Genomic DNA, 23,107 nt, shown 5'->3' with positions numbered 1-23,107 from the left:
AGTGGATGGGTGGGTGAGCGTGTGAGTGTGTGAGTGAGTGAGTGTGTGAGTGTGTGTGTGAGTGGGTGGGTGAATGAGTGGGTGGGTGAGTGGGTGAGTGGGTGGGTGAGTGAGTGGGTGAGTGGGTGAGTGGGTGAGTGTGTGAGTGAGTGTGTGAGTGTGTGAGTTTGTGAGTGTGTGTGAGTTTGTGAGTGTGTGAGTGAGTGAGCGTGTGGGTGAGTGAGTGAGTGTGTGAGTGAGTGTGTGTGTGAGTGTGTGAGTGTGTGAGTGAGTGTGTGGGTGAGTGAGTATGTGAGTGTCTCTCTCTCTCCCCAGAGCGCTTTGACCATCACTGCCCGTGGGTGGGTAACTGCGTGGGGGTGAGGAACCACCGCTCGTTTTTCCTCTTCCTCACCTCCCTCTCGCTCCTCACCCTCTACATCTTCAGCTTCACGCTCGCCCATCTGGTGCTTCGTGAGTCGCTCGCTCACTCGCTCACACGCTCACTCGCTCACTCGCTAGCTCACCCGTTCACTCGCTCACTCACTTACTCACCCACTCACTCACACGCTCGCTCACTCACTCACTTACTCACCCACTCACTCACCCACTCACTCACTCACCCACTCACTCACCCACTCACTCACTCACTTACTCACACGCTCACTCACTTACTCACCCGTTCACTCGCTCACTCACTTACTCACCCACTCACTCACTTTCTCGCTCACTCACTCACTTACTCACCCACTCACTCACCCACTCACTCACTCACTTACTCACACGCTCACTCACTTACTCACCCACTCACTCACCCGCTCACTCACTCACTCACTTACTCGCTCACTCACTCACGTACTCACTCACTCACTCACCCACTCACTCACTCACTTACTCGCTCACCCGCTCACTCGCTCACTCGCTCACTCACTTACTCACGTAATCGCTCACCCGCTCACTCGCTCACCCGCTCGCTCGCTCCCTTCCCACTTACTCACCCGCTCACTCGCTCACTCACTTACTCACCCGCTCACTCGCTCACTCACTTGCTCACCCGTTCACTCGCTCACTCACTTACTCACCCGTTCACTCGCTCACTCACTTGCTCACCCGCTCACTCGCTCACTCACTTGCTCACCCGTTCACTCGCTCACTCACTTACTCACCCGCTCACTCGCTCACTCACTTGTTCACCCGTTCATTCGCTCACTCGCTCACTCACTCACACACTCGCTCACCCGTTCACTCACTCGCTCACCCGCTCACTCACTCACTCACACACTCGCTCGCTCACTCACTCGCTCACCCGCTCACTCACTCAGACACTCACTCAGCTGCCTACTCGCTCACCCGCCCGCTCACCCGCCTGCTCACCCACCTGCTCACCCACTCGTTCACCAAATCACTCACTCACCCGCTCACTCGCTCACTCGCTCACCCGCCCACCCGGCCACTCGCTCACCCGCTCGCCCACTCGCTCACCCGCTCGCCCACTCGCTCACCCGCCCACTCGCTCACCCACTCACCAATTCAGTGGTTGTAGTGATGTTGTTGTGGTGGTGGTGATTAACGTGGTGGTTGTAGTTAAGGTGGTGGTTGTGGTGGTGGTTAATGTGGTGGTTAATGTGGTGGTGGTTAATGTGGTGGTGGTTAACGTGGTGGTGGTTAACGTGGTGGTTGTGGTGGTGGTTAACGTGGTGGTTGTGGTGGTGGTTAACGTGGTGGTTGTGGTGGTTAACGTGGTGGTTGTGGTGGTGGTTAACGTGGTGGTTGTGGTGGTGGTTAACGTAGTGGTTGTGGTGGTTAATGTGGTGGTTAACGTGGTGGTTGTGGTGGTTGTAGTGGTGGTTGTAGTGGTGGTTGTAGTGGTGGTTGTGGTGGTGGTTAACGTGGTGGTTAACGTGGTGGTTGTGGTGGTTGTGGTGGTTAACGTGGTGGTTGTGGTGGTTAACGTGGTGGTTGTGGTGGTTGTGGTGGTTGTGGTGGTTAACGTGGTGGTTAATGTGTTGGTGGTTGTGGTGGTGGTTAACGTGGTGGTTAATGTGGTGGTGGTTGTTAACGTGGTGGTGGTTGTTAACGTGGTGGTTGTTAATGTGGTGGTTGTTAATGTGGTGGTGGTTAATGTGGTGGTTGTGGTGGTGGTTGTTAATGTGGTTGTGGTTAACGTGGTGGTTAATGTGGTGGTTAATGTGGTGGTGGTTGTTAACGTGGTGGTGGTTGTGGTGGTTAATGTGGTGGTGGTGGTTAATGTGGTGGTGGTTAATGTGGTGGTGGTGGTTAATGTGGTGGTGGTTAATGTGGTGGTGGTTAATGTGGTGGTGGTTAATGTGGTGGTGGTTAATGTGGTGGTGGTTAATGTGGTGGTGGTTAATGTGGTGGTGGTTAATGTGGTGGTGGTTAATGTGGTGGTGGTTAATGTGGTGGTGGTTAATGTGGTGGTGGTTAACGTGGTGGTGGTTAACGTGGTGGTGGTTAACGTGGTGGTTGTGGTGGTTAATGTGGTGGTTGTGTTGGTGGTTGTGGTGGTGGTGGTTGTGGTGGTGGTGGTTGTGGTGGTGGTGGTTGTGGTGGTTGTGGTGGTGGTTGTTAATGTGGTGGTTAATGTGGTTGTGGTTGTTAACGTGGTTAACGTGGTAGTTGTGGTTGTTAACGTGGTTAACGTGGTGGTGGTTGTGGTTGTTAACGTGGTTAACGTGGTGGTGGTTAACGTGGTGGTTAACATGCTGGTTAACGTGGTGGTGGTTGTGGTGGTGGTTGTGGTTGTGGTTGTTAACGTGGTTGTGGTGGTGGTTGTGTTGGTGGTTGTTAACGTGGTGGTTGTGGTGGTGGTTGTGGTGGTTAATGTGGTTGTGGTTGTTAACGTGGTTGTGGTTGTTGTGGTTGTTAACGTGGTGGTGGTTCTGGTTGTGGTGGTTGTTAACGTGGTGGTTGTTAGCGTGGTGGTTGTTAGCGTGGTGGTTGTTAGCGTGGTGGTTGTGGTTGTTAACGTGGTGGTTGTGGTTGTTAATGTGGTTGTTGTGGTTGTTAACGTGGTGGTTGTTAACGTGGTGGTTGTTAACGTGGTGGTTGTGGTGGTGGTTGTGGTTGTTAATGTGGTTGTGGTTGTTGTGGTGGTGGTTGTGGTGGTTGTTAACGTGCTGGTTAACGTGGTGGTGGTTGTGGTGGTGGTTGTGGTTGTTAACGTGGTTGTGGTGGTGGTTGTGTTGGTGGTTGTTAACGTGGTGGTTGTGGTGGTGGTTGTGGTTGTTAACGTGGTTGTGGTGGTGGTTGTGTTGGTGGCTGTTAACGTGGTGGTTGTGGTGGTGGTTGTGGTGGTTGTTAACGTGCTGGTTAACGTGGTGGTGGTTGTGGTTGTTAACGTGGTTGTGGTGGTGGTTGTGTTGGTGGTTGTTAACGTGGTGGTTGTGGTGGTGGTTGTGGTTGTTAACGTGGTTGTGGTGGTGGTTGTGTTGGTGGCTGTTAACGTGGTGGTTGTGGTGGTGGTTGTGGTTGCTAACGTGGTGGTTGTTGTGGTGGTGGTTGTGGTGGTTGTTAACGTGCTGGTTAACGTGGTGGTGGTTGTGGTGGTGGTTGTGGTTGTTAACGTGGTTGTGGTTGTGTTGGTGGCTGTTAACGTGGTGGTTGTGGTGGTGGTTGTGGTGGTTGTTAACGTGCTGGTTAACGTGGTGGTGGTTGTGGTGGTGGTTGTGGTTGTTAACGTGGTTGTGGTGGTGGTTGTGTTGGTGGTTGTTAACGTGGTGGTTGTGGTGGTGGTTGTGGTTGTTAACGTGGTTGTGGTGGTGGTTGTGTTGGTGGCTGTTAACGTGGTGGTTGTGGTGGTGGTTGTGGTTGCTAACGTGGTGGTTGTTGTGGTGGTGGTTGTGGTGGTTGTTAACGTGCTGGTTAACGTGGTGGTGGTTGTGGTGGTGGTTGTGGTTGTTAACGTGGTTGTGGTTGTGTTGGTGGCTGTTAACGTGGTGGTTGTGGTGGTGGTTGTGGTGGTTGTTAACGTGCTGGTTAACGTGGTGGTGGTTGTGGTGGTGGTTGTGGTTGTTAACGTGGTTGTGGTGGTGGTTGTGTTGGTGGTTGTTAACGTGGTGGTTGTGGTGGTGGTTGTGGTTGTTAACGTGGTTGTGGTGGTGGTTGTGTTGGTGGCTGTTAACGTGGTGGTTGTGGTGGTGGTTGTGGTGGTGGTTGTGGTTGTTAACGTGGTGGTGGTTGTTGTTGTGGTTGTTGTGGTTGTGGTTGTGGTGGTTGTTAACGTGCTGGTTAACGTGGTGGTGGTTGTGGTGGTGGTTGTGGTTGTTAATGTGGTGGTTGTGGTTGTTAACGTGGTGGTTGTGGTTGTTAACGTGGTGGTTGTTAACGTGGTGGTGGTTGTTAACGTGGTTGTGGTGGTGGTTGTTGGTGGTTGTTAACGTGGTGGTTGTGGTGGTGGTTGTGGTGGTGGTTGTGGTGGTTAATGTGGTTGTGGTTGTTAACGTGGTTGTGGTTGTTAACGTGGTGGTGGTTCTGGTTGTGGTTGTGGTGGTCGTTAACGTAGTTGTGGTTGTGGTGGTGGTTGTTGTGGTTGTGGTGGTGGTTGTGGTGGTTGTTAGCGTGGTGGTTGTGGTTGTTAACGTGGTGGTTGTGGTGGTGGTTGTGGTTGTTAATGTGGTTGTGGTTGTGGTGGTTGTGGTGGTGGTTGTGGTTGTTAACGTGGTGGTTGTGGTGGTGGTTGTGGTGGTGGTTGTGGTGGTTGTTAACGTGGTGGTTGTGGTTGTTAATGTGGTTGTTGTTGTTGTGGTTGTTGTGGTGGTGGTTGTGGTGGTTGTGGTGGTTGTTAACGTGCTGGTTAACGTGGTGGTGGTTGTGGTGGTGGTTGTGGTTGTTAACGTGGTTGTGGTGGTGGTTGTGTTGGTGGCTGTTAACGTGGTGGTGGTTGTGGTTGTTAACGTGGTGGTGGTTGTTGTTGTGGTTGTTGTGGTTGTGGTTGCTAACGTGGTGGTGGTTCTGGTTGTGGTTGTGGTGGTTGTTAACATGGTGGTGGTTGTGGTTGTTAATGTGGTTGTGGTTGTTAATGTGGTTGTGGTTGTTAATGTGGTTGTGGTTGTTAACGTGGTGGTTGTGGTTGTTAACGTGGTGGTGGTGGTTGTTAACGTGGTTGTGGTTGTGGGTGTTAACGTGGTTGTTGTGGTTGTGGTTGTTAACGTGGTTGTGGTTGTTGTGGTTGTGGTTGTTAACGTGGTGGTTGTTAACGTGGTGGTTGTTAACGTGGTGGTTGTTAACGTGGTGGTTGTTAACATGGTTGTGGTTGTTAACGTGGTTGTGGTTGTTAACGTGGTTGTGGTTGTTAACGTGGTTGTGGTTGTTATCGTGATGGTGGTGGTTGTGGTTGTTAATGTGGTTGTTAATGTGGTTGTTAATGTGGTGGTTGTGGTTGTTAATGTGGTGGTTGTGGTTGTTAATGTGGTGGTTGTGGTTGTTAATGTTGTGGTTGTGGTTGTTGTGGTTGTTATCGTGACGGTGGTGGTGGTTGTTAATGTGGTTGTGGTGGTTAATGTGGTTGTGGTAGTTAACGTGGTGGTGGTTGTGGTTGTTAACGTGGTTCTGGTTGTGGTTGTTGTTAATGTGGTTGTTGTGGTTGTGGTTAATGTTGTTGTGGTTGTGGTTGTTGTGGTGGTTGTGGTTGTTGTGGTGGTTGTGGTTGTTAACGTGGTGGTGGTTGTTAACGTGGTTGTTGTGGTTGTTAATGTGGTTGTGGTTGTTAATGTGGTTGTTGTGGTTGTTCTGGTTGTGGTTGTTAATGTGGTTGTGGTTGTTAATGTGGTTGTTCTGGTTGTGGTTGTTAATGTGGTTGTTCTGGTTGTGGTTGTTAATGTGGTTGTGGTTGTTAACGTGGTGGTTGTTGTGGTTGTTGTGGTTGTGGTGGTTGTTAACGTTGTTGTTGTGGTTAATGTGGTTGTGGTTGTTAATGTTGTTAATGTGGTTCTGGTTGTGGTTGTTGTGGTTGTTCTGGTTGTGGTTGTTAATGTGGTTGTGGTTGTGGTGGTTAACGTGGTTCTGGTTGTGGTTGTTGTGGTTGTTGTGGTTGTTAATGTGGTTCTGGTTGTGGTTGTTAATGTTGTTAATGTGGTTGTGGTTGTTGTGGTTGTTGTGGTTGTTAATGTTGTTAATGTGGTTGTGGTTGTGGTTGTTGTGGTTGTTGTGGTTGTTAATGTTGTTAATGTGGTTGTGGTTGTTTCCTGCAGGCTCCAGGCACGCTGGGTTCGTGTCGGCACTGAAAGAATCTCCCGCCAGATATCCTGACTCAGTCACTCCTCACTCAGACACTTAGTCAGTCGGTCAGTCAGTCAGTCAGTCACTCAGTCACTCACTCAGCACTCAGTCAGCCACTCAGTCAGTCAGCCACTCAGTCACTCAGTCACTCACTCAGTCACTCACTCAGTCAGTCAGCCACACAGTCACTCAGTCAGTCAGCCACTCAGTCACTCAGTCAGTCAGTCAGCCACTCAATCAGTCAGCCACTTAGTCAGTCAGTCAGCCACTCACTCACTCAGCCACTCAGTCAGTCAGCCACACAGTCACTCAGTCAGTCAGCCACTCAGTCACTCAGCCACACAGTCACTCAGTCAGTCAGTCACTCAGTCAGTCAGCCACTCAGTCACTCAGTCACTCACTCAGTCAGCCACTCAGTCAGTCAGTCACTCAGTCAGTCACTCACTCAGTCAGCCACTCAGTCAGTCAGTCACTCAGTCAGTCAGTCAGCCACTCAGTCAGTCACTCAGTCAGTCACTCAGTCAGTCAGCCACTCACTCAGTCAGTCAGCCACTTAGTCACTCAGCGACTCACTCAGTCACTCACTCAGTCAGCCACTCAGTCAGTCACTCACTCAGTCAGTCACTCACTCAGTCAGTCACTCACTCAGTCAGCCACTCAGACACTCAGTCAGCCACTCACTCAGTCAGCCACTCAGTCAGTCAGCCACTCACTCAGTCAGCCACTCACTCAGTCAGCCACTCAGTCAGTCAGCCACTCACTCAGTCAGCCACTCAGTCAGTCAGCCACTCACTCAGTCAGCCACTCAGTCAGTCACTCACTCAGTCAGTCACTCACTCAGTCAGTCACTCACTCAGTCAGCCACTCGGTCAGCCACTCACTCAGTCACAGTGTCACTCACTGTGTCACTCACTGTGTCACTCACTGTGTCACTCACTGTGACACTCACTGTGTCACTCCTTGACTTCTCCACACTGCTGTGGAGGTGCTGGTTTGCTTCCTGTCCGTGTGGTCCATCCTGGGCCTATCGGGGTTCCACACTTACCTGGTGCTGGTGAACCAGACTACGAACGAGGATGTGAGTGGGGGACACTCACTCGGTGTGTCACTCGCTGTGTCACTCACTGTGTCACTCACTGTGTCACTCGCTGTGTCACTCACTGTGTCACTCACTGTGTCACTCACTGTCACTCACTCACTGTGTCACTCACTGTGTCACTCACTGTGTCACTCACTGTGTCACTCACTGTGTCACTCACTCACTGTGTCACTCACTCACTGTGTCACTCACTGTGTCACTGTGTCACTCACTGTGTCACTGTGTCACTCACTGTGTCACTCACTGTGTCACTCACTGTGCTGGTTTGCTTCCTGTCCGTGTGGTCCATCCTGGGCCTATCGGGGTTCCACACTTACCTGGTGCTGGTGAACCAGACTACGAACGAGGATGTGAGTGGGGGACACTCACTCACTGTGTCACTCACTGTGTCACTCACTGTGTCACTCACTGTGACACTCACTGTGTCACTGTGTCACTCACTCACTCACTGTGTCACTCACTGTGTCACTCACTGTGCTGGTTTGCTTCCTGTCCGTGTGGTCCATCCTGGGCCTATCGGGGTTCCACACTTACCTGGTGCTGGTGAACCAGACTACGAACGAGGATGTGAGTGGGGGACACTCACTCGGTGTGTCACTCACTGTGTCACTCACTGTGTCACTCACTGTCACTCATTGTCACTCACTGTGTCACTCACTGTCACTCACTCACTGTGTCACTCACTGTGTCACTCACTGTGTCACTCACTCACTGTGTCACTCACTCACTGTGTCACTCACTCACTGTGTCACTCACTGTGTCACTCACTGTGTCACTGTGTCACTCACTGTGTCACTCACTCACTCACTGTGTCACTGTGACACTCACTGTGTCACTCGCTGTGTCACTCACTGTGCTGGTTTGCTTCCTGTCTGTGTGGTCCATCCTGGGCCTATCGGGGTTCCACACTTACCTGGTGCTGGTGAACCAGACTACGAACGAGGATGTGAGTGGGGGACACTCACTCGGTGTGTCACTCACTGTGTCACTCACTGTGTCACTCACTCACTCACTCACTGTGTCACTCACTGTGTCACTCACTGTGTCACTGTGTCACTCACTGTGTCACTCACTCACTGTGTCACTCACTGTGTCACTCACTGTGTCACTCACTCACTGTGTCACTCACTCACTGTGTCACTCACTGTGTCACTCACTGTGTCACTCACTGTGTCACTCACTGTGACACTTACTCAGTCACTCACTCACTGTGTCACTCACTGTGTCACTCACTGTGTCACTCACTCGCTGTGTCACTCACTCGCTGTGTCACTCACTCACTGTGTCACTCACTCACTGTGTCACTCACTGTGTCACTCACTGTGTCACTCACTGTGTCACTCGCTGTGTCACTCACTGTGTCACTCACTCACTGTGTCACTCACTGTGTCACTCACTGTGTCACTCACTCACTGTGTCACTCACTGTGTCACTCACTGTGTCACTCACTCACTGTGTCACTCACTCACTGTGTCACTCACTCACTGTGTCACTCACTGTGTCACTCACTGTGTCACTCACTGTGTCACTCACTCACTGTGTCACTCACTCACTGTGTCACTCACTCACTGTGTCACTCACTCACTGTGTCACTCACTCACTGTGTCACTCACTCACTGTGTCACTCACTGTGTCACTCACTGTGTCACTCACTCACTGTCACTCACTGTGTCACTCACTGTGTCACTCACTCACTGTCACTCACTGTGTCACCCACTGTGTCACTCACTCACTGTGTCACTCACTCACTGTGTCACTCACTGTGTCACTCACTGTGTCACTCACTGTGTCACTCACTCACTGTCACTCACTGTGTCACCCACTGTGTCACTCACTGTGTCACTCACTGTGTCACTCACTCACTGTGTCACTCACTGTGTCACTGTGACACTCACTGTGTCACTCACTGTGTCACTCACTGTGTCACTCACTGTGGCACTCACTGTGGCACTCACTCACTGTGTCACTCACTCACTGTGTCACTCACTGTGTCACTCACTGTGTCACTCACTGTGTCACTCACTGTCACTCACTGTGTCACTCACTCACTGTGTCACTCACTGTGTCACTCACTGTGTCACTCACTCACTGTGTCACTCACTGTGACACTCACTGTGTCACTCACTGTCACTCACTGTGTCACTCACTGTGTCACTCACTCACTGTGTCACTGTGTCACTCACTGTGTCACTCACTGTGACACTCACTCACTGTGTCACTCACTCACTGTGTCACTCACTGTGTCACTCACTGTGTCACTCACTCACTCACTCACTGTGTCACTCACTGTGTCACTCACTCACTGTGTCACTCACTGTGTCACTCGCTGTGTCACTCGCTGTGTCACTCATTGTGTCACTCACTGTGTCACTCACTGTGTCACTCACTGTGTCACTCACTCGCTGTGTCACTCACTCACTGTGTCACTCACTCACTGTGTCACTCACTGTGTCACTCACGTGACACTCACTGTGTCACTCACTGTGTCACTCACGTGACACTCACTGTGTCACTCACTCACTGTGTCACTCACTGTCACTCACGTGACACTCACTGTGTCACTCACTCACTGTGTCACTCACTGTGTCACTCACTGTGTCACTCACTCACTGTGTCACTCACTCACTGTGTCACTCACTGTGTCACTCACTGTGTCACTCACTGTGTCACTCACTCACTGTCACTCACTCACTGTCACTCACTCACTGTCACTCACTGTGTCACCCACTGTGTCACTCACTCACTGTGTCACTCACTCACTGTGTCACTCACTGTGTCACTCACTGTGTCACTCACTCACTGTGTCACTCACTGTGACACTCACTCACTGTGTCACTCACTCACTGTGTCACTCACTCACTGTGTCACTCACTGTGTCACTCACTGTGTCACTCACTCACTGTGTCACTCACTCACTGTGCCACTCACTGTGTCACTCACTGTGTCACTCACTGTGTCACTCACTGTGTCACTCACTCGCTGTGTCACTCACTCACTGTGTCACTCACTCGCTGTGTCACTCACTCACTGTGTCACTCACTCACTGTGTCACTCACTGTGTCACTCACGTGACACTCACTGTGTCACTCACTGTGTCACTCACGTGACACTCACTGTGTCACTTACTCACTGTGTCACTTACTCACTGTGTCACTCACTCCGTGTCACTCACTCCGTGTCACTCACTGTGTCACTCACTGTGTCACTCACTCACTGTGTCACTCACTCACTCACTGTGTCACTCACTGTGTCACTCACTGTGTCACTCACTGTGTCACTGTGACACTCACTCACTGTCACTCACTGTGTCACTCACTCACTGTGTCACTCACTGTGTCACTCACTGTCACTCACTGTGACAGTCACTGTGTCACTCACTCACTGTGTCACTCACTCACTCACTGTGTCACTCACTCACTCACTGTCACTCACTGTGTCACTCACTGTGTCACTCACTCACTGTCACTCACTGTGACACTCACTGTGTCACACACTGTTACTCACTCACTGTGTCACTCACTGTGTCACTCACTGTGTCACTGTCACTCGCTGTCACTCACTCGCTGTGTCACTCACTCGCTGTGTCACTCACTGTGTCACTCACTGTGTCACTCACTGTGTCACTCACTCACTGTCACTCACTCACTGTGTCACTCACTGTGTCACTCACTGTGTCACTCACTGTGTCACTGTGTCACTCACTATGTCACTCACTGTGTCACTCACTGTGTCACTCACTGTGTCACTCACTCACTGTGTCAATCACTGTGTCACTCACTGTGTCACTCACTGTGTCACTCACTGTGTCACTCACTGTGTCACTCACTCACTGTGTCACTCACTCACTGTGTCACTCACTGTGTCACTCACTGTGTCACTCACTGTGTCACCCACGTGACCCCCAGATGAAGAAGTCTTGGTCCAACCGTAGGGGTCGCGACAATTTCAACCCCTACAGCCAAGGGGGTCTCCTGCAGAACTGTGCCCAGGTGCTCTGTGGACCCCTACAGCCCAGGTAAACCCCTTTAAGGGGGTCTCTGGGGGTACCCCTACAGCCCAGGTAACCCCCGTTAAGGGGGTCTCTGGAGGTACCCCTACAGCCCAGGTAAACCCCGTTAAGGGGGGTCTCTGGAGGTACCCCTAGAGCCCAGGTAAACCCCCGTTAAGGGGGTCTCTGGAGGTACCCCTACAGCCCAGGTAAACCCCGTTAAGGGGGGTCTCTGGGGGTACCCCTACAGCCCTGGTAAACCCCGTTAAGGGGGGTCTCTGGGGGTACCCCTACAGCCCAGGTAAACCCCCGTTAAGGGGGTCTCTGGGGGTACCCCTACAGCCCAGGTAAACCCCTTTAAGGGGGGTCTCTGGGGATACCCCTACAGCTCAGGTAAACCCCGTTAAGGGGGGTCTCTGGAAGTACCCCTACAGCCCAGGTAAACCCCCGTTAAGGGGGTCTCTGGTGGTACCCCTACAGCCCAGGTAACCCCCGTTAAGGGGGGTCTCTGGGGGTACCCCTACAGCCCAGGTAAACCCCGTTAAGGGGGGTCTCTGGGGGTACCCCTAGAGCCCAGGTAAACCCTGTTAAGGGGGGTCTCTGGGGGTACCCCTAGAGCCCAGGTAAACCCCGTTAAGGGGGGTCTCTGGGGGTACCCCTACAGCTCAGGTAAACCCCCGTTAAGGGGGTCTCTGGAGGTACCCCTACAGCCCAGGTAAACCCTCGTTAAGGGGGTCTCTGGGGGTACCCCTACAGTCCAGGTAAACCCCCGTTAAGGGGGTCTCTGGGGGTACCCCTACAGCCCAGGTAACCCCCGTTAAGGGGGTCTCTGGGGGTACCCCTACAGCCCAGGTAAACCCCGTTAAGGGGGGTCTCTGAGGGTACCCCTACAGCCCAGGTAAACCCCGTTAAGGGGGTCTCTGGGGGTACCCCTACAGCCCAGGTAAACCCCGTTAAGGGGGTCTCTGGAGGTACCCCTACAGCCCAGGTAAACCCCTTTAAGGGGGTCTCTGGGGGTACCCCTACAGCCCAGGTAAACCCCGTTAAGGGGGTCCCTGGGGGTACCCCTACAGCCCAGGTAAACCCCGTTAAGGGGGTCTCTGGAGGTACCCCTACAGCCCAGGTAAACCCCTTTAAGGGGGTCTCTGGGGGTACCCCTACAGCTCAGGTAAACCCCCGTTAAGGGGGGTCTCTGGGGGTACCCCTACAGCCCAGGTAAACCCCGTTAAGGGGGGTCTCTGGGGGTACCCCTACAGCCCAGGTAAACCCCGTTAAGGGGGGTCTCTGGGGGTACCCCTACAGCCCAGGTAAACCCCTTTAAGGGGGTCTCTGGAGGTACCCCTACAGCCCAGGTAAACCCCTTTAAGGGGGTCTCTGGGGGTACCCCTACAGCTCAGGTAAACCCCCGTTAAGGGGGGTCTCTGGGGGTACCCCTACAGCCCAGGTAAACCCCGTTAAGGGGGGTCTCTGGGGGTACCCCTACAGCCCAGGTAAACCCCTTTAAGGGGGTCTCTGGAGGTACCCCTACATCCCAGGTAAACCCCGTTAAGGGGGTCTCTGGTGGTACCCCTACAGCCCAGGTAAACCCCTTTAAGGGGGTCTCTGGGGGTACCCCTACAGCCCAGGTAAACCCCTTTAAGGGGGTCTCTGGGGGTACCCCTACAGCCCAGGTAAACCCCGTTAAGGGGGTCTCTGGTGGTACCCCTACAGCCCAGGTAAACCCCTTTAAGGGGGTCTCTGGGGGTACCCCTACAGCCCAGGTAAACCCCGTTAAGGGGGTCTCTGGGGGTGCCCCTACAGCTCAGGTAACCCCCGTTAAGGGGGTCTGTGTGTGAGTACCCCAGCTAGGGGGTCTCTGTGTGTGTGAGTACCCCCCAGCTAGGGGGTCTCTGTGTGTGTGTGTACCCCCTAGCTAGGGGGCACCCCAGCTAGGGGGTCTCTCTCTGTCTATGTGTGTGAGTACCCCCCAGCTAGGGGGTCTCTGTGTGTGTGAGTACCCCCTAGCTGGAGTACCCCCTAGCTAGGGGGTACCCCAGCTAGGGGGTCTCTGTGTGTGTGTGTACCCCCTAGCTAGGGGGTCTCTGTGTGTGTGTGAGTACCCCCCAGCTAGGGGGTCTCTGTGTGTGTGTGAGTACCCCCCAGCTAGGGGGTCTCTCTGTGTGTGTGTGTGTACACCCTAGCTAGGGGGTACCCCTAGCTAGGGGGACTCTGTGTGTGTGTGTGTACCCCAGCTAGGGGGTACCCCAGCTAGGGGGTCTCTGTGTGTGTGTGAGTACCCCCTAGCTAGGGGGTCTCTCTCTCTCTGTGTGTGAGTACCCCCTAGCTAGGGGGTCTCTGTGTGTGTGAGTACCCCCCAGCTAGGGGGTCTCTGTGTGTGAGTACCCCTAGCTAGGGGTACCCCCTAGCTAGGGGGTACCCCTAGCTAGGGGGTCTCTCTCTGTGTGTGTGTACCCCCCAGCTAGGGGGTCTCTGTGTGTGTGTGTGTGTACCCCCTAGCTAGGGGGTCTCTGTGTGTGTGTGAGTACCCCCCAGCTAGGGGGTCTCTCTGTGTGTGTGTGTGTACCCCCTAGCTAAGGGGTACCCCCAGCTAGGGGGTCTCTCTGTGTGTGTCTCAGTCTGCTAGACCTGAGAGGCTTTGTCACTCCGGACATCCAAGAGACATCAAACTCCTCCACGCTCGGCATGCAGCCGGTACCACTCAGCTACCTGTCACCTACCTCTCACTCACCTACCACTCAGCTACCACTCACTCACCTACCACTCAGCTACCTCTCAGCTACCTCTCAGCTACCACTCACTCACCTACCACTCACCACTCACCTACCACTCACTCACCTACCACTCACCACTCACCTACCACTCACTCACCTACCACTCACCTACCACTCACCTACCACTCAGCTACCACTCACCTACCACTCACCTACCTCTCAGCTACCTGTCACCTACCACTCACGTACCACTCAGCTACTCACTCAGCTACCTCTCAGCTACCACTCACCTACCTCTCACCTACCACTCAGCTACCTCTCAGCTACCCACTCACTCAGCTACCTCTCACTCACCTACCACTCAGCTACCTCTCAGCTACCTCTCACCTACCTCTCACCTACCACCCAGCTACCACTCACCTACCACTCAGCTACCACTCACCTACCCACCCACCTACCACTCATCTACCACTCAGCTACTCACTCGCCTACCCACTCACCTACCACTCAGCTACTCACTTGCCTACTCACTCACCTACCCACTCACCTACCACTCAGCTACCACTCACCAACCTCTCACATACTCACTCACCTCACTCACATTCCTACCCACTCACCTACCTTTCTCCTACCACTCACCTACCTTTCTCCTACCACTCACCTACCCACTCACCTACCACTCACCTACCCACTCACCTACCACCCAGCTACTCACTCACCTACCACTCACCACTCACCTACTCACTCGCCTACCAACTCAGCTACCACTCACCTACCCACCCACCTTCCTACTTGCCTACCCACCCACCTTCCTACTCACCTACCACTCACCTACCTCTCACCTACTCACTCACCTACCCACTCACCTACCACTCACCTACCCATTCAGCTACCACTCAGCTACCCGCAGCTACCCACACACCTACCCACTCACCTACCACTCACCTACCACACAGCTACTCACTCACCTACCACTCACCTACCCACTCACCTACCACACAGCTACTCACTCACCTACCACTCACCTACCACACAGCTACCACACAGCTACTCACTCACCTACCACTCACCTACCCACTCAGCTACCACTCACCTACCACTCAGCTACTCACTCACCTACCACTCGCCTACCCACTCACCAACCTCTCACCTACCTCACCTACCACTCGCCTACTCGCTGACCTACCTCTCAGCTACCTCTCAGCTACCCACTCAGCTACCTCTCAGCTACTCACTCAGCTACCACTCAGCTACCTCTCAGCTACCTCTCACCTACCCACTCACCTACCACTCAGCTACCTCTCACGTACCACTCACCTACCACTCACCTACCTCTCACCTACCCACTCAGCTACCTCTCAGCTACTTCTCACCTACCTATCAGCTACCCACTCACGTACCACTCAGCTACCTCTCACGTACCACTCACCTACCCACTCAGCTACCTCTCAGCTACCACTCGGCTACCTATCAGCTACATGTCACCTACCACTCACCTACCACTCACCTACCACTCACCTACCACTCAGCTACCACTCAGCTACCTCTCACCTACCGCTCACCTACCACTCAGCTACCCACTCAGCTACCCACTCAGCTACCTATCAGCTACCCACTCAGCTACCCACTCAGCTACCTCTCACCTACCACTCACCTACCACTCAGCTACCACTCACCAACCACTCAGCTACCTCTCAGCTACCACTCACCACTCACCTACCACTCAGCTACCTCTCACCTACCTGTCACCTACCACTCACCTACCTCTCACCTACCACTCGCCTACCTCTCACCTACCACTCAGCTACCTCTCAGCTACCTCTCACCTACCACTCACTCACCTACCACTCACCACTCACCTACCACTCAGCTACCACTCACCTACCACTCACCTACCTCTCACCTACCACTCAGCTACCTCTCAGCTACCTCTCACCTACCACTCACTCACCTACCACTCACCACTCACCTACCACTCGCCTACCTCTCACCTACCACTCACCTACCTCTCACCTACCACTCAGCTACCTCTCACCTACCACTCAGCTACCTCTCACCTACCACTCGCCTACCTCTCACCTACCACTCGCCTACCTCTCACCTACCACTCACCTACCTGTCACCTACCACCCAGCTACCTCTCACCTACCACTCAGCTACCTCTCAGCTACCTCTCAGCTATCTCTCACCTACCACTCAGCTACCACTCACCTACCCACCCACCTACCACTCATCTACCACTCAGCTACTCACTCGCCTACCCACTCACCTACCACTCAGCTACTCACTCACCTACCCACTCACCTACCACTCAGCTACCACTCAGCTACCACTCACCAACCTCTCACATACTCACTCACCTCACTCACATTCCTACCCACTCACCTACCACTCACCTACCTTTCTCGTACCACTCACCTACCACCCACCTACCACTCACCTACCCACTCACCTACCACTCACCTACAACTCAGCTACCCACTCAGCTACCCACTCAGCTACCCACTCACCTACAACTCAGCTACCACTCACCTACCACCCAGCTACTCACTCACCTACCACTCACCTACTCACTCGCCTACCAACTCACCAACCTCTCACCTACCCACCCACCTTCCTACTCGCCTACCCACTCACCTACCCACTCACCTACCCACTCACCTACCACTCAGCTACCTCTCACCTACCACTCACCTACCACTCACCTACCTCTCACCCACCACACAGCTACCACTCACCAACCTCTCACCTACCAGTCACCTACCTCTCACCTACTCACTCACCTAACCACTCACCTACCACTCACCTACCCATTCAGCTACCACTCAGCTACCACTCACCTACCACTCACCTACTCGCTGACCTACTCGCTCACCTACCACTCACCTACCACACAGCTACCACTCACCTACCTCTCGCCTACCACTCACCTACCTCTCACCTACCCACTCACCTACCCACTCACCTACCCGCTCACCTACTCGCTCACCTACTCGCTCACCTACCCACTCACCTACCACTCACCTACCACTCACCTACTCTCCTGCCTACTCACCCACTCGGCGTGGTGAATGAGTGGTGAGTGAGGTGGGCGAGTGGTGAGTGGTGGGTGAGGTGAGTGGGTGGTAAGTGGTGAGTGGGTGGTGAATGAGTGGTGAGTGAGGTGAGTGGGTGGGTGAGTGGGTGGGTGAGTGGGTGAGTGAGTGAGTGAATGGGTGAGTGGGTGAGTGTATGATTGAGTGGGTGGGTGAGTTGTGAGTAACTATTTTGATCTCTTTCCTCCACAGATCTCTGCATCACAACCACCACAACTACCATCACCACAACTACCACAAGTATCACCACCACCATCACCACCACAATTATCACCACAATCACTACCATCACCACAACTACCATCATCATCACCACCACCGTCACTAACATCACCACCATCACTAACATCACCACCATCACCACCATCACTACCACAACTACCACCACCACTGCTACCACCGCCACCATCACCACTGCTACCATCGCCACCATCACTACCACAACCATCACAACCACAACCACCATCACTACCACCACAACCACATCCACAACCACCATCACTACCACCACAACAACCACCACCATCACAACCACCACCACCATCACTACCACAACCATCACCACCATCACTACCACAACCACCGCCACCATCACTACCACAACCACCACCACCATCACTACCACAACCACCATCACTACCACAACCACCGCCACCATCACTACCACAACCATCGCCACCATCACTACCACAACCATCACCACCACCACCATCACTACCACCACAACAACCACCACCATCACAACAACCACCACCATCACTACCACAACCATCACCACCATCACTACCACAACCACCGCCACCATCACTACCACAACAACCACCACCACCACCACCATCACCACGACCACCTCCGTCACCTCCACTGCCCAACGCACTCGCCAGGGCGGATGATGAAGACACTGAGAGGGCAAGGAGCTCCAATGATGATGATGACGATGATGATGATGACGATGTCGATGGCGATGATGATGTTGAGAGAGGAGCGGGGTCCGTCTTGGTGGCCATACTTCACCACTCCAGTGCCTTTGCTGGGGCCACGGGGAGGAGTGGAGCGGTGAAAATGAGTGCGGTGTGAGATGTACCTAGCCTGGCACTGTCGTGGGTGGGGTGGATGATTGGGTGGGTGGATTATTGGGTGGGTGAGTCGGTGAGTATGTGGGTGAGTGGGTGGGGTGAGTGACTGACTGGGTGGGTGGGTGAGTGGGTGGGGTGGATGATTGGGTGAGTGGATGATTGGGTCGGTGAGTATGTGGGTGGGGTGAGTGACTGGGTGGGTGAGTGGGTGAGTGGGTGGGGTGAGTGACTGACTGGGTGGGTGGGTGAGTGGGTGGATGAGTTGGTGAGTGAGTGAGTGAGTCGGTGAGTATGTTGGTGGCTGGGTGAGTGGGTGAGTGGATGATTGAGTGGGTGAGTCGGTGAGTATGTGGGTGGGTGATTGGGTGAGTGGATGATTGGGTGAGTCGGTGAGTATGTGGGTGAGTGGGTGGGGTGAGTGACTGGGTGGATGAGTTGTTGAGTGAGTGAGTCGGTGAGTATGTTGGTGGCTGGGTGAGTGGATGATTGGGTGGGTGAGTCGGTGAGTATGTGGGTGGGTGATTGGGTGAGTCGGTGAGTATGTGGGTGGGTGGGTGAGTGGGTGAGTGGATGGGTGAGTGGGTGGGGTGAGCAACTGACTGGGTGGGTGGGTGAGTGGGTAGGGTGAGCGACTGACTGGGTGGGTGGGTGAGTGGGTGGGGTGAGCGACTGACTGGGTGGGTGGGTGAGTGGGTGGATGAGTTGTTGAGTGAGTGAGTGAGTCGGTGAGTATGTGGGTGGGTGAGTGGATGATTGGGTGGGTGAGTCGGTGAGTATGTTGGTGGCTGGGTGAGTGGGTGAGTGGATGATTGAGTGGGTGAGTCGGTGAGTGGGTGAGTGGATGATTGGGTGAGTCGGTGAGTATGTGGGTGAGTGGGTGGGGTGAGTGACTGACTGGGTGGGTGGGTGAGTGGGTGGGGTGGACGATTGGGTGAGTGGATGATTGGGTGGGTCGGTGAGTATGTTGGTGGCTGGGTGAGTGGGTGAGTGGATGATTGAATGGGTGAGTATGTTGGTGGCTGGGTGAGTGGGTGAGTGGATGATTGAGTGGGTGAGTCGGTGAGTATGTGGGTGGGTGATTGGGTGAGTGGATGATTGGGTGAGTCGGTGAGTATGTGGGTGAGTGGGTGGGGTGAGTGACTGACTGGGTGGGTGAGTGGGTGGGGTGAGTGACTGGGTGGATGAGTTGTTGAGTGAGTGAGTCGGTGAGTATGTTGGTGGCTGGGTGAGTGGATGATTGGGTGGGTGAGTCGGTGAGTATGTGGGTGGGTGATTGGGTGAGTCGGTGAGTATGTGGGTGGGTGGGTGAGTGGGTGAGTGGGTGGGGTGAGCAACTGACTGGGTGGGTGGGTGAGTGGGTAGGGTGAGCGACTGACTGGGTGGGTGGGTGAGTGGGTGGGGTGAGCGACTGACTGGGTGGGTGGGTGAGTGGGTGGATGAGTTGTTGAGTGAGTGAGTGAGTCGGTGAGTATGTGGGTGGGTGAGTGGATGATTGGGTGGGTGAGTCGGTGAGTATGTTGGTGGCTGGGTGAGTGGGTGAGTGGATGATTGAGTGGGTGAGTCGGTGAGTGGGTGAGTGGATGATTGGGTGAGTCGGTGAGTATGTGGGTGAGTGGGTGGGGTGAGTGACTGACTGGGTGGGTGGGTGAGTGGGTGGGGTGGACGATTGGGTGAGTGGATGATTGGGTGGGTCGGTGAGTATGTTGGTGGCTGGGTGAGTGGGTGAGTGGATGATTGAATGGGTGAGTATGTTGGTGGCTGGGTGAGTGGGTGAGTGGATGATTGAGTGGGTGAGTCGGTGAGTATGTTGGTGGGTGATTGGGTGAGTGGATGATTGGGTGAGTCGGTGAGTATGTGGGTGAGTGGGTGGGGTGAGTGACTGACTGGGTGGGTGAGTGGGTGGGGTGAGTGACTGGGTGGATGAGTTGTTGAGTGAGTGAGTCGGTGAGTATGTTGGTGGCTGGGTGAGTGGATGATTGGGTGGGTGAGTCGGTGAGTATGTGGGTGGGTGATTGGGTGAGTCGGTGAGTATGTGGGTGGGTGGGTGAGTGGGTGAGTGGATGGGTGAGTGGGTGGGGTGAGCGACTGACTGGGTGGGTGGGTGAGTGGGTAGGGTGAGCGACTGACTGGGTGGGTGGGTGAGTGGGTGGGGTGAGTGACTGACTGGGTGGGTGGGTGAGTGGGTGGATGAGTTGTTGAGTGAGTGAGTCGGTGAGTATGTGGGTGGGTGAGTGGATGATTGGGTGGGTGAGTCGGTGAGTATGTTGGTGGCTGGGTGAGTGGGTGAGTGGATGATTGAGTGGGTGAGTCGGTGAGTATGTGGGTGGGTGATTGGGTGAGTGGATGATTGGGTGAGTCGGTGAGTATATGGGTGAGTGGGTGGGGTGAGTGACTGACTGGGTGGGTGGGTGAGTGGGTGGATGAGTTGGTGAGTGAGTGAGTCGGTGAGTATGTGGGTGGGTGAGTGGATGATTGGGTGAGTCGGTGAGTGTGTTGGTGGCTGGGTGAGTGGATGATTGGGTGGGTGAGTCGGTGAGTATGTGGGTGGGCGATTGGGTGAGGTGAGTGACTGGGTGAGTGGGTGAGTGAGTGGGTGAGTATGTGGGTGGGTGAGTAGGTGAGTATGTGGGTGAGTAGGTATGTGGGTGGATGACTGGGTGAGTTAATGGGTGGGTGGATGATTAGGTAAGGTGAGTGGGTGGGTGGATGAGTTGGTGAGTGAGTGGATGAGTGAGTGATTGAGTGAGTGATTGGGTGAGTGAGTGAGTGAGTTTGTGAGTTGGTGAGTGAGTTGGTGAGTGAGTTGGTGAGTGAGTTGGTGAGTGAGTTGGTGAGTGAGTTGGTGAGTGAGTTTGTGAGTTGGTGAGTGAGTTGGTGAGTTGGTGAGTGAGTTGGTGAGTTGGTGAGTGAGTTGGTGAGTGAGTTGGTGAGTGAGTTTGTGAGTGGTCCACGTCGTGCCCGTCTTAGAGGTGGTGGGGTGGTTACCCCTCCACCTCCCCGCATCTCCCGAATCTACGAGTTACATTGTCCCTCTCTCTCTCCCCACCACTCTCTCCCCACTCTCTCCCCTCTCTCTCTCTCCCCACTCTCTCCCCTCTCTCTCCCCGCCACTCTCTCTCCCATCGCCAAATTAACGATGGCCGTGTTGATCAAATCGCCTTGTATTTTAATTGTTGTTGTGCCAGATTTGGCCACTGGGTGGCAGATACCTGCTTAGGCTTCGATGAGAGGTGCCCATTCGCACCTGCAAATTGGAATACCGCTCGCTCACCCATCCACTCGCTCACTCACCTACTCACTCGCCTACTCGCTCACTTACCCATCTGCTCGCCCACTCGCTCACTCGCCCACCCGCTCACCCACCTACTCACCCGCTCACTTGCCCGCTCACCTATCTGCTCACTCAACCGCTCACTCACCCACTCGCTCACCCACCCACTCGCTCACTCACCCACCTACTGACCCGCTCACCCATCTGCTCACTCACCTGCTCACTCGCCCGCTCCCCCACGCGCTCACTCGCCCACCCGCTCACCCACCTACTCACCCGCTCACTTAGCCATCTGCTCACTCAACCGCTCACTTGCCCACCCGCTCACTCACCCACTCGCTCACTCACCCACCTACTCACCCGCTCACTTACCCATCTGCTCACTCACCCACTCGCTCACTCACCCACCTGCTCACTCACCCACCTACTCACCCGCTCACTTGCCCACCCGCTCACTCACCCGCTCGCTCACTCACCCACTCGCTCACTCACCCACCTGCTCACTCACCCACCTACTCACCCGCTCACTCACCCACCTGCTCACTCACCCACCTACTCACCCGCTCACTCACCCACCTGCTCACTCACCCACCTACTCACCCGCTCACTCACCCACTCGCTCACTCACCCACTCGCTCACTCACCCACCTGCTCACTCACCCACCTACTCACCCGCTCACTCACCCACCTGCTCACTCACCCATCTACTCACCCGCTCACTCACCCACCTGCTCACTCACCCACCTACTCACCCGCTCACTTGCCCACCCACTCACTCACCCACTCGCTCACTCACCCACCTGCTCACTCACCCACCTACTCACCCGCTCACTCACCCACCTGCTCACTCACCCACCTACTCACCCGCTCACTCGCCCACCCGCTCACTCACCCACTCGCTCACTTACCCATCTGCTCACTCACCCGCTCACTCGCCCACTCACCCACCCACTTACTCACCCACCCACTCACCCACCCCCTCGCCCCATCGCTCACTCACCCACTCACCCGCCCACTCGCTCACTCGCCCGCCCGCTCACCCACCCGCTCCCTCGCCCACTCGCCCACTCACCCGCTCACTCGCTCACTCCACCATTCCTCAGTGGGGGGGTACCCCCAGTGGCAGCTGTCCCTGTCGCTGTGCGCGTCCACCGCCGGAGAACGTGGGGGAATGTGGTGCTACATTTTGACGATGTTTTAATAAAGATTTCTAAGACTCTCCCTCCGACTTGGCGCCAGAGAAGTTCAACATGCGTACGTGGGGAGCAACATCCTCCTCCTCCTCCTGGGACATCAACCACACACCATGGGCAGTGCTGAGTCTGTGGGTGGCAGTGTTGAGTCTATGGGGGCTCAGTGTTGAGTCTATGGGTGGCAGTGCTGAGTCTATGGGTGACAGTGTTGAGTCTATGGGTGACAGTGCTGAGTCTGTGGGTGGCAGTGCTGAGTCTGTGGGTGGCAGTGTTGAGTCTATGGGTGGCAGTGCTGAGTCTATGGGTGGCAGTGCTGAGTCTATGGGTGACAGTGCTGAGTCTATGGGTGGCAGTGTTGAGTCTGTGGGTGACAGTGTTGAGTCTGTGGGTGACAGTGTTGAGTCTATGGGTGACAGTGCTGAGTCTATGGGTGGCAGTGCTGAGTCTGTGGGTGGCAG

At 54.5% G+C, this 23,107-nt stretch overlaps 2 protein-coding genes across 4 annotated transcripts in view; both read left to right on the top strand.

Moving 5' to 3' along the window:
• The window catches only part of LOC116938324 (palmitoyltransferase ZDHHC14-like), an 18,954-nt gene extending 12,657 nt beyond the window's left edge, over positions 1–6,297 (top strand). The window contains exons 5-6 of the mRNA XM_076064389.1: positions 316–453; positions 6,189–6,297. Coding sequence (XP_075920504.1) covers positions 316–453; positions 6,189–6,274 — 224 coding nt within the window. The 3' untranslated portion in view covers positions 6,275–6,297. The remainder of the gene's footprint in view (positions 1–315; positions 454–6,188) is intronic.
• Positions 6,298–7,713: 1,416 nt separating this feature from the next.
• On the top strand, positions 7,714–22,677 carry LOC142923321 (uncharacterized). 3 transcript variants are annotated; one of them, XM_076064384.1, is made up of 5 exons: positions 7,714–7,882; positions 8,247–8,261; positions 11,221–11,330; positions 13,919–13,994; positions 17,302–22,677. In XM_076064384.1, the coding sequence occupies exons 3-5, from the start codon at positions 11,221–11,223 to the stop codon at positions 18,184–18,186; spliced, it is 1,071 nt and encodes a 356-aa protein (XP_075920499.1). In that variant the 5' UTR covers positions 7,714–7,882; positions 8,247–8,261; the 3' UTR covers positions 18,187–22,677. The 3 variants fall into 3 exon arrangements, with proteins under 3 accessions (XP_075920499.1, XP_075920500.1, XP_075920498.1); XM_076064385.1 differs by lacking the exon at positions 7,714–7,882 and having other exon boundaries at positions 7,988–8,283; XM_076064383.1 differs by lacking the exon at positions 7,714–7,882 and having other exon boundaries at positions 7,991–8,261.
• Positions 22,678–23,107: the final 430 nt, after the last annotated feature.

The sequence above is a fragment of the Petromyzon marinus genome, unplaced genomic scaffold (genome assembly GCF_048934315.1).
Source record: "Petromyzon marinus isolate PM22_M1 ecotype Great Lakes invasive population unplaced genomic scaffold, UKy_Petmar_22M1.pri1.0 PM_Scaffold_417, whole genome shotgun sequence".
Taxonomy (NCBI): domain Eukaryota; kingdom Metazoa; phylum Chordata; class Hyperoartia; order Petromyzontiformes; family Petromyzontidae; genus Petromyzon; species Petromyzon marinus.
This window is presented reverse-complemented; position numbering and strand designations above follow the sequence as displayed.